The 14654-nt window shown below is 60.2% G+C and overlaps 1 protein-coding gene across 17 annotated transcripts in view; it reads right to left on the bottom strand.

The window, feature by feature from the left end:
• OBSCN (obscurin, cytoskeletal calmodulin and titin-interacting RhoGEF) overlaps window positions 1-14654 on the bottom strand; it is a 144826-nt gene that overhangs the window by 31109 nt on the left and 99063 nt on the right. For all 17 annotated transcript variants that reach the window (XM_057307035.1, XM_057307038.1, XM_057307034.1 and 14 more), the window contains 13 exons: window positions 13229-13501; window positions 12594-12869; window positions 12003-12290; window positions 11583-11885; window positions 10201-10574; window positions 8772-9627; window positions 7724-8002; window positions 2216-2294; window positions 1891-2015; window positions 1599-1796; window positions 1039-1071; window positions 678-776; window positions 295-513 (listed from right to left, as the gene is read on the bottom strand). In XM_057307035.1, the coding sequence (XP_057163018.1) occupies window positions 295-513; window positions 678-776; window positions 1039-1071; window positions 1599-1796; window positions 1891-2015; window positions 2216-2294; window positions 7724-8002; window positions 8772-9627; window positions 10201-10574; window positions 11583-11885; window positions 12003-12290; window positions 12594-12869; window positions 13229-13501 (3402 nt within the window). The remainder of the gene's footprint in view (window positions 1-294; window positions 514-677; window positions 777-1038; window positions 1072-1598; window positions 1797-1890; window positions 2016-2215; window positions 2295-7723; window positions 8003-8771; window positions 9628-10200; window positions 10575-11582; window positions 11886-12002; window positions 12291-12593; window positions 12870-13228; window positions 13502-14654) is intronic.

Raw genomic sequence — 14654 nt, 5'->3', positions numbered from 1 at the left:
GGAGAACAGGGTGAGTCACCGGAATGACGGCCCACAGCCTTGAGCCAATTCTAGCTGGGACCTGGTCCAGGATGTCCAGGCCCCCCAGGGGACTTTGACCCTGGTCCACGGGAGCCCCCAGACGGAGTGGGGCCCAGGAAGGAAACACTCAGGGTGGTAGGAGGCCTCTAGGAAGGTCTCAGCCAGATGAGCAGAGCCTACAGGACAGGGGATGGGAGCTGGCCCAAGGGCTCTGTGTTTGGGGTCTCCCCGCCTCCAGGTGGGGGGTGTGGTCAGCCACCCACACTGACTCACAGCCAGAGATGTGCAGGCTGGCGGAGCAGAGGGCCTGGCCAGCAGCGTTGGTGGCGATGCAGGTGTAGGTGCCCTGATGCTGTCTGCCCACGTCCAGCAGGACCAGACTGTGCTGCTGTGCAGAGCTGGCCACCGTGTAGCCCGGCGTGTCACGGCCAATCCACAGGACGCCCCGCTCAGCCTCCTCCCGCAGCCAGTGCACGGCTGGGGCCGGGCAGCCTGTGGGACAGTCGAGGGTCCATGGGGAAGGGGGCTCCAGGAGCTGGCGGTTGCCTCTGAGCTCCCTGGGGGGCTTTGAGTGGAGGCAGAGAGGGCCCTGCCTGCTCTGAGCCTCCCTGAGTAGGGGTCCTTGGGGGGGGAGCAGGGAGGTAGGAGAACCTTACCTTCCACCTTCACTGAGAAGGTGATGCTGGAGCCTTTTTTCACCTTCTTGGAGGTGAATCTTTCCAAGAATCGGGGGGGCACCAGCTGTTCATATGCATCTGGAGAAACAGCAGACACTGGTGATGAACGAATGTCGAGCCCCTGCTCCCTGTTGGGGCACCAAGGCCTCCAGGGGCACCTGCTGCAGCCGCAGCCTCCAGGGGCACCTGCTGCAGCCGCAGCCTCCAGGTCCTGGCCTCAGCGGGCCTGGAGGCTGGGTGTCCACAGCCTGCACCCAACCGTCCTCTGCCTGCAACGTGGTGTCCCTCACGCACTTGGCTGAGTCACCCACCCACCCTCTGCCCATCCGAGCTGGCTCACCTGATGCCGACTTCTCTTCAGGATCTTTGGGGCCTGAAAGAGGCAAGAAATGGAAATCAGGCCTGTAGCGCCAAGGGGCCTGTCTCCCCAGGACCGTGCACTTGCTAGGGCTCAGGGTCTGTGAGGGGGCCCCACCCACTCGTAGCCCCACCTTCCCAGAGACTCAGACCATACAGGGAGCTCGCGCTGAGGCTGAATGGACCCAGTGTGATGCACCCCCACCCCACTGCCCCAGGAGTGTGGGGGTCGCTCTGCAGCCTATGCAAGGTCACACTGAAGGTCAGAGGGAAGGCTGGGCAGCGCTGGGTCCTTCAGCCACCGCCAGCTCAGATGTGACATGGAAGCGCCTTGAGGTGCCCAGAACTTTGCAAACAATGAAGTTCAGACCTCTCCTCCCACAGTAACCACTGGCCTCTTCCTCTGCACAGTCTGCCGGTTCTCACATGCCTGCCTGGGTCTGTTTCACGGACCCCGTGCCCCCACCCCCCAGGGCACGTGTGCGGAGGCATGGTGTGTGGCGGACGGCAGCCCAGGTGCGGAAGCTCGGTCCGAGCACACACCCCTGACCAGCAGCCGAGCAGTCGAGTAGGCGGCACCCACGGCGTTGCTGACATAGGCCGAGTACTGGCCGGCGTCCTCACTGGTGACCGACACAACCTCCAGGGTGTGAAGCGTCTTCCTGTCAGCCATGCGGATGTGCTCAGAAGCTGTCAGGGGCTGCCCATCTTTGAACCAGTACAGCCGGGGTGTCGGGTAGCCTGGGGCCACAGGGCAGTGATCAGCACGGAGCCTCCACCCTGTGGGCACCAGGGACGGCCCCACCTCCACCCAGCCGCTGTCTCTCTTCCTCACCTTTCACCTTGAGCTGGAACTTGGCCAGGCGTGTGCCGGGGGCCACCTGGAGGTCTTTGAGTTCCTCCACCACCTGGGGCAGCTGCCCCTCTTCTGAGGTCGATTCTGTGCCCTCTTGCTCCCGGCTGGTGGAGAGAACAGAGAAGGGGCAGTGAGTGGACCAGCGAGGGGTCCAGCCCCGGGGGGGGGGTTGGTCAAGAGCAGTGAGGTGGACCGGTGAGGGCCCCTGTGTGCTGGATAGACACTGCGGGCCTGGTGGAGAGCCCAGAGACAGATTCTGTCAGTCCCAGCCAGCACTGTCGCCCGCCTGTGCACGGCCCTCTACCTGGACAGGTAGCCCTGGGCGCTGAAGTAGGAGGAGGTCTCCGTGGCATCGGCCGCAGTTTCATAGTCCGTGCTGGTCACTGGGAAAGGAAGAGTGGCTGCCGTGAGGCTTGCGCCCCACCTTCCTGGTATGGCCCCACCTCAGGGGCCAGCCACCCGGCTCTCACTGCAAGGCCATCCCTGGGAGCTACGCACATGCCTGGGGCAGAAGCCACAGGGGACCTGGCTGTCCGCTGACCCTCCACGCCCCAGGCTGTCACCTAGCCCATGCTTCCAGGCCTGGAGGTAAGTGTGACCTCAACCAATGGTCAACCATGGTGATTCTGGGCCTCACGATGGGGCTGCGTTGCCCAGTTTTACCCGCTAGGGGACATGGGGGTGACGCACGCCTCAGAACCAGCAGCTGGGGGCTTCCACGTCCAGGCACGAAGGACAAACAGGGACTGGATTTACCCTCTGCCGTGGGCAGGATGTTCGTGTCCCACCCAAATTCATCTGTGGAAATCCCAACCCCAACGTGCAGGTGTCAGGAGCGGGGCCTTTGGGAGGTAATCAGGGTTAGAGGAGTTCCTGGTAGGGGAGCCCCCACGATGGGAGCAGTGTCCTGACACGGAGCGACCCCACGCAAGGACACCGCAGCTCGGAGGGGGGCCTCCCTGGAACCCAACCAGCGGGCGCCCTGAGCTCAGCCGCAAGCCTCCAGTGCAGCCTCCAGAACCCGGAGCGGCAGCTGTGCAGGAACTACAATGGTTGTGATAGTGTGATTTAGAAGAAGAAATGTGCTCCTGGCACAGAGCTCCAAAGCCCTTGGAGTTTCCTGTGCGGAGAGCCATAAGGTGTCTTTTGTTATATAATGAGGTGACTTTGGAAAGCCCCTCAGGATGGGGGCTGGTGGCCAGGGGGCCCAACCGTGGTACCAGAGGGTTGGAAGTTTCAGTCCCACCCCCTGGCCCCGGGGGAGGGGAGAGGGAATCAATTACCAATCACCAATCGTCAATGAGTGAATCAATCATGCCCACATAATGAAGCCCCCTTAAAAACCCACAAGGACGGGCTGGGAGAGCTTCTGGGCTGGTGGCCACGTAGACGTGGGGAGAGGGACGTGCGTCCATGCCCCTCCCCCAGTGTCTTGTCCTGTGCGTCTCTTCCCATCTGGCTACTTCTGAGTTCCATCTTTTTATAATAAACTGGTCATGTAGTAAGGAGAATGCTTCTCTGAGCTCTGTGAGCCGCTCCAGCAAGTTAATGGAACCCGAAGAGGGCCGTGGGAGTCTCGGATCTGTAACTGGTGGGTCAGAGCACGGGTGAGCCCTGGGCTTGCGACTGGCATCTGCAGGGAGGTGGTCTGTGGGCCTGAGCCCTGAACCTGATGCTGACTCCGTGGACAGGGTCAGAGCTGAGTTAATTGTAGAACCCCTGGCTGGTGTCAGAGAATTTCTTATTGCTCCCTTACAGATAGGAAACAATGATGAGCCCTGTGATTGCCCCAGGTTCCTGCCTGGAGTTTCCAGGTCCAGGAGGGGAAACTGAGGCAGAGCCAGGTAGACCCTTAGTCGAGGTGCTGGCGTCCTGGGAGACGAGGGCTGCTGGAGTCCACAGGACAGAAGCCAGCGAAGAGAGAGGGCAGAGCACTGACTAGCATGTGCACGTAGGGGTCGAGCCATCCGAGGGGGCCATCTAAACAGTGCAGAGGGTGCTGTGTTTGCAGCCGGACTGGGAACTTCCCCAATCCATGGCATCAGGTCCTCAGGAAGGCCTTCCCCTCAGCAGTGGGAGAGGATCAGCCCTGGACTGAGCTCTGCCTGCTCCCCACCTAAGAGGAAGATCTCAAGAAGTGTTCAGCCCCCATGGGGGCAGGCATCCAGTCAAGGACCGCCAGACATGCACGGAGGCAGAAAAACTCCACCCAGTGGGTCAAAACCAAGCTAGGACGGACGCACATGGAACTGGCAGAGAGGGACATCAAGGTAGGTATTAGAACTGTATCAACAGAGACACAGAGCACGTGAGAAGAGACGCCAGTAGCACTTGTAGAGACAACACACTGGTGGGACTGACAGCAGGTTAGCGATTCCAGAAGGACAGCGAAGTAAGAGGGCAGCGCTGCAAACAATGCAAAATGGAATGCAGACGCAAGAACTGCAAGTGGCGAGTGTGAGCGCGGGGTTGTGCCCTGGACGTGGCTTCACGGGCCTGGGACTACTGTCCCCAGATGAGGCGGAGAAGGAAAGACACGTGAGGGAATAACAGCCGAAAACACTTGCTAACTTGATAAAAACTAGACGCCCCAAATCCTGAGAAGCTCGGGGAACGGCAAGCACGCAGGAACATAAAGAACAGTGCACCCAGAACAGCACCCAGCAAGAAGAAGGAAATCCTAAAAAATACCCAGAGACCGTTTTTGAGGAAATTGACACTGAGCCTCAAAGTCACATAAAAACACACGGGACCCAGAAGCTCAGAACAACCTAACAAGAGTGAAGTTGGAGGGGCGCCTGGGTGGCACAGTGGTTAAGCCTCTGCCTTTGGCTCAGGGCGTGATCCTAGCGTTCTGGGATCGAGCCCCACATCAGGTTCCTCTGCTGTGAGCCTGCTTCTTCCTCTCTCACTCCCCCTGCTTGTGTTCCCTCTTCCGCTGCCTGTCTCTATCTCTGTCAAATAAATAAATAAAATCTTTATTAAAAAAAAAAAAAAAGAGTGAAGTTGGAGGACTGCCGTGTCTAGATTCCAAAAGGGGGTACAAAGCTATACTCATCGAGACAGATTGGTGTCGGCAGCGCGACAGACGTACGGAGAGACGGGACAGAGTCAGGGGCCCAGAAATAGATCCACACGTGTCACGGAAATCCGTTTATGACAAGAGTTCTACGACAATTTTATGGAGGCAAATAGTTCTTTCTGTGAACGGTGCAGGAACAACTGCATTTCCACAACACAAGAATGAATGTGGGCCCTTACTTCACACTGTACACCAAAACTAAACCTACACGTAAGAGCTGGAACTCTAAGACTCTTGGAAGAAAACAGGGTTGTAAGTCTTCGTAAGGTCAGATTAGGCCATGGTCTTGTAGACAAGCAACCAAAGGAGAAATACTGGACTTCATCATCATTAAAAATTCTTGTGCATCCAAGAACACCATCAAGAAGGCAAAAGGAAAATCCTCAGAATGGAAAAATATTCAAAATCATTTATCTGATAAGGGTATATATAAAGAACTCTGACAACTCAAAATCAAAACCCAACTTGAAAATGGCATGACATCTGAGTAGAGATTTCTCCAAAGACCATACACAAACACCCAACGAGCACATGAAAGACACCAGCACTGTCAGCGAGCAGGGAATGCGGGTCGAAACCACAGTGCTCAGGGCAGCCGCTGCGGAACAGACGAACGGTGACAGGTGCTGCGGGGGTGGGGGCCTGGGACCCCCACTGCGGGGGCCATGTACAATGGAGCTTGCCAGTTCCTGCACAAGGTAGCCACAGAATTACTGTATGACCAAGCAAGTCCACTCCTGCCTGTGTTCCCAACAGAGCTCAACACACAGGCCCCCAAACGCTGAAACTTGCACACAGATGGGCACAGCAGCGTTACCGATAAGAGCCAAGACCACCAACGTGTTTCATTGGAAACACCAGCCGATGAGTGGTAAATAGTCCGTATACACGGACTGACTTTCAACTTGAAAAACGGACGAAGTTTACAATGTGGATGGACCTCCGGAACACGCTCAGTGGCAGGAACCGGACACAAGACACCACGTAGCGTAGGCTCCCACTCACATGAAGTGCCAAGAACAGGCAAGCCTACAGACACAGAAAGTAGCTCAGTGGTCTCCAGAGCTAGGGAAGGCGGGGGGGGGGGGGGCGACGGCTAACCCACACGGGGTCTCTTTCTGGGATCCCAGAAATGTCCTGGCACCCGATGGCAGTGAAGCTGGCATGACATGCGAACATACTAACGTCCACGGAGCTGCACGTTCTTAAACATACATTTTATGGCATGCAAATATCTGAACACCGTAATACCAAGAGAAAAGGCAACTTTTGCACAGAGAAACAAAGATACGGATGACATTCTATTTCTCAGTGGAACCCATCCAAGCTACTAGACAGCCGAGCAGCACCTTTTAAGGTATGAAAAGAAAAAAAAAATTGTCCTAGTAAAAATACCTTTCAGAACCACAAGAGAAATACAACTCTTTTCTCAGACATACAAAAACTGAAAGAATTCTAGCATTCCCGGACTACAGAAAAAGTGTTGAAAGATGTCCTTCAGGCAGAAAGACAGAGCTAACGGGAAATCTAGACCTGCAGCGCTGGATGAAGTGGCTCCTCCTTTGGTAAATGTATACAATTTCGTGTCGTTCACGGTAACTGACTTGCGAACGGCTCTGCAGATGCCACTGGCCGCGACTGTTGCCCCTGCATCTTGCGCATGTTGGCTCAGCGACCTCTCTCGCGGCTGGCCTCCCGCAAATCCGTTAGAGAGAACAGTCCTTCCCAGGCCCACCTACGCTTCAGTCTCCAGCTATGACACAGCCACCCACTTTTCCGGAGACCATGTCCCACGTTACGTTCCTGCCAGCGACGCGTGAGTGACCGCGTGTCTGCACCCTCGCTGGCACTGCGTGCAATCTTTAGTCACTGGGCTACCCCTGCCGAATGCACAGTGACACCTCGCTGGGGTTTCAGTAGCACTTGACGTCCTCCATGCGCGTCTCTGCCTTTGGCGAGTCCTCTCCTGTGAAGTTCTTTACTACATATGTGGTTTGCACATGCCTTCTCCCGCCCCATAGTCCCTCCACACGGGGTCTTTCTCAGAGCAGAAGTTCGTGACTTTTACCAATTTTCCCTTTTATGGGTGTTGCTTTCGTTGTCAAATCTGAGAAGTCTTTTCCCCACCATAGCTCCTAAAGATTTCTTCCTTTCTTTTTTCTGAAAGTTTCATACTTTTGTATTTTCCATTTACGTATGTAATCCGTGTTGAGCTCATGTTTTGGTATGAGGCCAAGGGCTAACTTTTGCCTACAAAATTCCAATTACTCCAGCACTACCTGAGACTCTACCCTTGAGTCTGAAATTCTACCCTTTCTCCACTTAAATGCTCTCGCATTTTCTCAAAAATCATGGATGTACTCATGCTGAGGCCCACCAGGAGTCACTGCATTAGAATAAAACACACCTCCGATCCTCTTATCACTCAGGGCAACTTCCAGGGACTTAGGAACTGTGTGCTTGGAACCAGGGACGACCAAATCCTTATTTCTTATTGTATCACAGCTAACCACCACCCATGCCCAGGGTATCTGTGAACTTTCCGGGGCCCTCCCCGGCCTAGACACTTCCCAAGGAGATAAGACCCCCACCCCCAGCCCGGCCCCAAGACACTGAGGTTCCTAGTCCTCCCTGACCTGAAACCAGCATTCTCAGGGCCCTCCTGCAACCCAGCACCGCCCCCTCCCAGCTCTGGCTCTGGGGCCATCAAACCCGCAGCACCACACTCACGGTCCACACGGAGCTCGGCCTTGGTGGACGACACACCCACGCTGTTCTCAGCCATGCAGCGGTAGACGCCCATGTCTGCGGGCACCACGGCCGTGATGATGAGCTGGTGGCCACCCTGCTGGTCCTCACTGATCATGTAGTGGTCGTCCTCCTCCAGCAGCCTGCCGTCCTTGAACCAGCACACGGTGGGCACGGGCTGGCCTGTCACCACACAGTCGAAGCTTACGGGATACCCGTCCTGAACCTCCTGATTCTGCAGCTCAGTCAGGAACACCGGGGCTGGCAGGGACAGGCAGGGTATGCGGTGAGTGGGCCCCAGGCTTCTCCCCCAGCCACTCCAGCTGCCAGCGGCTCAACGCGCATCATCTGCACCCATTCAGGTGGGGGCGCTCACAGGCTCCTGGGCTAAACACAGTTCTGTCTCTGCCAGCTTCGCCCCACTTTCTAGGAGAATCCTTTCCCTGCCAGCCTAGGTCTCAAGCCACTGAGAGGCCAGAGGTTTAGTGGACAAGAAACAGGGAGGAGGGGGAGGTAAGGGAAGACAAATGCTGTGTGGGCTGAGGGTCAAGGGGTTGCAAGCAGGAGAACGGCCCAAAATTGCACAGGGAAGGTTTGGAGGTGTGATGCCGTGGCTTATTAGTTATACCCCCTTATTGTTCCTAGGGAGACGCAGTGGCTTTAAAATTAATTTTAGTTGCTGGAGCAAGACGATGGGGGCCGTGGAACCCCAGCTTCTATAGCGACTGTATCCCAGACCCGCACGGAACAAACAACACAAACTCTGCAAAGTCAGTATTGCCAGGGCCACTTCACAGAGGGGACACTGACGCCCAGAGGCTAGCTCACGACCGGCAGAGCTGGGACTGATGCTGAGCTCTGTCGACCCCAAATCCGGGGCTCTTCCAGCTCTGTGGCCGCACGTGCAGTGGCCAGAGGCTGGAACCCGGCCAGCTCCAAGTCTCAGCGGACGCAGGTCCCCTGGGCTGGCCCGGCTCGACTCCTCCTCCTTCCCCGCCCCACCCCGGGCAGCGGGCGGCACCAGACTCACCGGCCTCGGCAGTCAGTGGGCGGGGCACCATCTGCGGAGGTGCGGCAGGGGTGGCGGCTGCCTTGCTGATGCGCATCTCCACCCCCCGGGGCCCCTGCTCCGACAGGCTGATGTCCACCCCGATGCCCATGGTGCCAAACATCTCCCGGAAGCAGGCGGCTGCACGGTGGGACTCGGCAAGCGACTCGAAGCGGATGTAGACGAACTGCTCGTCTTCGTGGTACGTCTGCCAGTCCCCGGGCTCCTCGGACGCCCCCGTGCCCTCGTCTGCACTGAGGAAGATCTCTTCGTCAGAAACCTCCGCCGGGCTCTTGGTGCGGAAGAGGCGGTGCAGCCTCCGGGCCGCCCGGCGGAAGGCGTCATCCAGCTCGCCCCCCGAGGAGCTCTCCGCCTCGCTCTCAGTCCCGCTGACCACCACGCAAGCGCTGTGGGCCACGTGGCCGAACTTGCTGCTCGCCTGACAGGTGTAGAGGCCGGCGTCGGCCCGGCCCAGGCCCGTGACCAGCAGGGAGCAGGTGCCGTCCCCAAGCTGGTCGATGTGGTGGTGACGACCGTCCATCAGCTCCACGCCATCCTTCAGCCAGCGAGCACGCACATCCGCCTTGCTGGACACCACACACTCCAGACGCAGGACATCCCCCACCTGCGCCTCGGTGTCCCCGAACGTGCGGGAGAACACAGGCCCCTCCTGCTGCTTCATCTCCTTGCGGACTTTGTAGCCCTTGAAGGCGGCCTGGATCTTCACGGCTGCCTTGTCCATGGACGGGTCACTCGGGTCTCCTGGTGCGGGCTGAACGGCAGCTGGCTGCTCCTGATGCTTTTGTGGCTTCCCAGGTGGGACCGTGGGGACCCCAACCTGTGCACACAGGGAAGGTAGGGACACTGAGGCCCGCGACGGCGAAAGGACGGTGCAGGGACAGCTGGGGCAGGGCTGGAAGCAAAGCCCAGGTCTCCCGCCCCAGCTCCATGTGTCAGTACATCACACCACTCTGCTGCCTGCCTGCATGCAACGGCTTAACGTTCGCGTGCTGATTGCTGCTACTGCCGCCAAGAGGCCGGCCCGCCCTCCCTGAAATCACCTGAAGCGGTCACCCAGACAGAGACAGACAGACCCAGTTCTTAACAGCCAGGTGGATGGTGCATGGGTGCATGGGTGGTGGGTGGGTGAGTGGTGGATATTGGGTGGTGAATGAGTGAATGAGTGAGTGAATGATGCACGGATGGACGACAGATGACACAAGGATGGGTGGGTGGTGGTGGATGATGTGTGGACGGAGAATGAACGGCAGATGGACAGCGAGTGGATGGGTGGCTGTATCAATGGGTAGCAAATGGACAGATGATGGGGCGATGAGTGGGTGGACAGTGGACAGGTGGTGAAGAGCTGAGACATCCAGGCCGCTCCTTGCAGGCCACACTGGACACTCACCTTGCTGACCAGTGGTGAGGTGCTGGGCCTCCCAGCTTTCTTGAGGTAGGTCACCAGGGAAGGAGTGCCTGCCCGGGACTCGTCGTCGGAGCTGGTGTGCGAGAGGTCAGCCTCACCGGTGCGTGCCAGCTCATCCGCTGTGGAGTAGTCCTCAGAGAGATCGGGGGCTGCTTCCTCTGCCTCCTGCCGCAGGCGCTGCAAGCGGCCATCCTCCTCGGGCAGCTCACTGATGGAGTCCAGTGTGGGCTCTCGGCTCATGCGGCGCTTCCGGGCCAGGGCCTCCCACAGCAGGTGCAGGTCACCCTCCTGGGCTGCCTCAGGGGGGAGGCTGGGCTGCGCAGGGGCCTCATCTCCAGATTCTGGGGTCAGCACCACTGAGAAGGACAGGAGACTGGTCAGCAGGGGTGGGGGGTGACGACAAGCCCTAGGCCCCAGGCTGGCCTAGGCTGTGACTGTGGTTCCCCTCAGTAGACCAGAGAGCTCTGAAGGCCCAATCTTTATGAGGTTTTACAGGTTCTGACCTGCCCTGTCGGCCTCAGCTTCCCCTGATGAGGCCAGACCTCAACCTACATTGGGCACGAGCAGAGGAGGAGTGAGTCCAAGGATATGTCCAGAGTCAGTGCAGGGGCAGGGGGGCTCACAGTGTGAGGGCGTTCAGAGCACGGGGGGGAGGGTTCAGAGCACAGAGAGGAGGAGGTCAGAGCACAGAAGAGAGGCAGTCAGGGTGGGCAACTCAGAGCACAGGGAGGAGGGTGTCAGAGTGGGGGGGCTTGGAGTGCAGGGAGGAGGGGATCAGAGTGGGGAGCCTAATAGTGGGAAGGGTTCATAATGTGGGGGGCTCGAGCACAGAGGGGAGAGGGTCAGAACAGGGATGCTCATAGTGGGGGGCTCAGAGCACAGGCGGTGGGGGACCTTACAGTGTGAGGACATGAGTTCGGGGGGCGGTGATTCAGAGTGGCGGCTCATAGGGTGGCAGTGCTCAGAGCACAGAGGGTGGGGTCAGAACACAGAGTGGGGGACTCAGAATGCAGGGGGGAGGGAGGCTCACAGTGAAGGTGGAGGGGGCTCAAAGCATGGGGGTGGGGTGCAGCGCATGGGGAGGAGGCTCAGAGGGCAGGGGCCAGAGGGCTCAAGGGACCAGCAGTGGGTACCAAGGGATGTGTTGGCCAGCGCCCTGCTCGGGTGGCAGTGTGACCCGAGCTGCCAGCCTTAGGAAGCGGAGCCACAGGGCTCTCTGCATCTCCAGGCCTCAGTCTTCTTTGGTGTGAGGCGGGCTCCCCAAGAGGACCCCCTACCTGTCTCTTCAGATGCTGATGAAGAGGAGGGGCTGGCTCACTCCCACACCCCAGGCCTCCCCCCTTAGCTGGGTCCCGAGGACGCACCCTGGAAGGAGGCAGCTGCAGGGGTACTGGGGTCCCCGGTGTGGCGACAGCGGTACTCGCCCTGGTCCTCCGCGGAGAAACCCTGGATGACCAGCGTCTGCCGCTGACCCCGGCAGAGAACCTGGACACGTCCGCTGGGTTGGATGAGCTCCGACCCCTTCAGCCAGACAACCTCGCCCGCCTCTGCCACCTCGCACTCCAGACACACGTCCTCGCCGGCAGCCACCTGCCGGCTCTCGAGAGCGGGGCGTGTGGGAGCAGGGGGCCCGGGAGCAGGCGGCGCAGGCTCGGGCTCCTGGGGCTCTGTGGGGAGCAAGGCCACTTCAGTAAAGGCGTGCCCGGGGCCCTCCAGCCTGGAGAGACCTCGAGCACTCCGGGAGGACCTCACCCTCACCAACCGTGGGAAGTGCAGCGACTCACCGAGCCTCACTGTCTGCGGCAGGTGCACGGGCTCCCCAGCCCCCGCCGGGCCCACAGCCGACACGCGGAAGCGGTACGTCTCCCCGGGGGCCAGGCCATCCACTACGCACTCGGGCCCGGGCACCAGTTCGTGGCACAGCCGCCACTCGCCCCTGGCGGCCGCCTTCATCTCCACCCGATAGCCGCAGAGACCGCCGCCACCGTCGCTTGCAGGCGCCACCCACGACAGCGTCACAGAGCGGCCGCTTCGCGCCACCACCTCGGCGTCCTCTGGAGGGTCCGGGAGGCCTGCAGGGAGGGGGCCTGGTCAGTGGAAGCTCCCTGTGGGCGCGCGGGTGCCCAGCCTGCCTGCTTGGGATCTGATCCTGCAGTGAGGAGTGGGCGTCGGGCAGTCCGTCCCCAAGGCGGGTGAGCCACTGTGCTCCGCCGCCCAGACCGTCTGAGCGAGCAAAGGACGCGGGGCTTGAGAACCAGGCAGACTGTGTGCCCTGAGCCCCCCAGGAAGGGGGCCACGGAGAAGCCCTGGCAGCCCCTGCGGCTGGAACAGCAGAGCGCCGCCCCGACCTGCGGCAGAAGTCCCGAGCCACTCACCCAGCACGGTGAGCCGAGCGGAGGCCACGGCGTCGCGGGCGGCGAAGGTGACCTCGCCAGCGTGGTGCGGCTGGGCACCGCGCAGCAGCAAGGCGTGGTGGACGCCATCCGCGGTGACCATCCAGTCGGGGTCGTCCGGCTGCACGGCGGCCCCGTTGATGTACCAGGTGGCCTCGCCCACCGGCACCGCCTCGCTGAGAGTGCAGCTAAAGCGGGCCTGCCCACCGGCTCGCACCACTGCGTCCTGCGGGGGCTCCAGGACGTCCAGGCGCCAGCCTGTGGGCGGGGTGGGGGGTGGAGGGGGGTTGCGGTGAGCGCGCGGGCGCAGGGGAGGCCTGGAGGCACGGTTGGGAAACTCCTGTGCCACCAGGTCCCTCCAGCCCCGCCCCCTCCCCCTGGCGGAGGAGGAGGCCCAGCCTCGGGCATGAGGGGGGGTCTCAAAGACCAGCGCCGCTCTCCACAGCCCGCAGACCCCAGCCCTGCACCTTCGCGGCGCGGGATGCTGTGGAAGGGGTCTCAGAGACCTGGCTCCACCCTGCGGCCCCACCTCGCCCCTCCACACCCGTAGGGCGCGGCATCGGTGGGAGGGGTCTCAGAGATACACGCCCCTTCCACTTCCGCCCCGCACCCCTAACCTCTGACTGTGAGGAAGGCGGACGTCACCACGTCCCCCGCCAGGAAGGTCACCCGGCAGCTGTCCTGCAACCGCAGGTTTTTGAGCAGGAGCGCGTGCCGCAGGCCGTTCTCGAAGTAGACCACCTCGGCGTTCCCGGAGGTGTGCACAGGCTCATCGTCCAGCAGCCAGGTGTGGGCGGCCACCTCGGGGCGCGACAGCTGGCACTCGAATAGCGCCTCGCCACCTTCCAGTGCGTCCACGTTCTCCAGGCCGCGCACCACGGTGTTCTTGGCTGCGGGGAAGGAGGCAGCTCAGGGCTCCCTGCGCAGTCCCATGGGAGAGCCTCCCCCTCATTACAAAGGGCCCGAGCGCTGAACAGAACATGGCCCAGTGGAGAGCAGCACACAGTGTCCACGAGGGGGGCCCTGCCCACTCCCATGCCACCACTGCTCTGGTGGCCTTTGCTCATGGCCAGGGAGGGGGGTTCTCCGCACCAGACAGGTGAGAAGCCTCACAGGTGTTCCCAAAGCTGCCTGACCCACAGGCAGGCTCAAACCCCCAATCCCCCACCCCTGACTGCAGCATGGGGCTCTGGAAATGCCCCCCTTTCTTCCCATCCCCAGCCAGAGCTATCAGCTATGCTGAGCTGCTCCCCTCACTCACACAGGCCAGACAGACCTCTGCCCTAATTCCCCACCCCTCTCTAATTCTCTTGTGCACACAGGACACCAATCTTAATAAGTGGACACAGGTGTAAGCCCTGAGCTCAGGACTGGGCATGCCTGGCCCCAATTCCAGCTCAGTGCCTGGCCGCACTGGCTTGCCACCTGCCACGGCCCATTCCCACGACACAGCACCTGTTCAGCAGGTGATGCCAGTAGGAACAGTCTGAGTGGGCTTCCAGGAGGAGAAGGAATCTCTGAATGGGCATGACTGAGCTGGGCAGGAGGAGTGACAAGAGGGGACACCAAGATGGGAAGGAAGGAGGGATTCGTGAGGGGCAGCAGGGACATGGCCAGCAGAGTAAGGATTGCAAGGCACCAGGTGGGGTCCTGGGAGTGCGGTGCATGTCAGGCCAGAAAGGAGCACCAGGTGAGCCAGGGCTGGCCTGGATGCTGGGAAGTGTGTGACATGACTTCAGGAAGCCACTACAGACACTGACCTTAGGGGTAGGGGTGGGGCAGCCAGGCGCACAGCCCCAACTGCTCTGTGGGATATGCACCCGAATGAAACCTGTTCACAGCTCATGGTCCATCCCAGCTTGTCCACAGAGTCCACGTGCCTTGCAGGCAAGGGTGTTCACTCTGGACAAGGAGACCCAGCGGGGGAAAGGGGCATGGCAGAGTACCTAGAGGACCTGTCCAATCCCTCTTCTGGCCACCTTCCCGGCTCTGGGCTGCTCACAGCACCACAGACCAGACAGCCCCACATCCCAGCCCACCTCC

The sequence above is a fragment of the Ursus arctos genome, unplaced genomic scaffold (assembly GCF_023065955.2).
Source record: "Ursus arctos isolate Adak ecotype North America unplaced genomic scaffold, UrsArc2.0 scaffold_5, whole genome shotgun sequence".
Classification (NCBI taxonomy): Eukaryota; Metazoa; Chordata; class Mammalia; order Carnivora; family Ursidae; genus Ursus; species Ursus arctos.
This window is presented reverse-complemented; position numbering and strand designations above follow the sequence as displayed.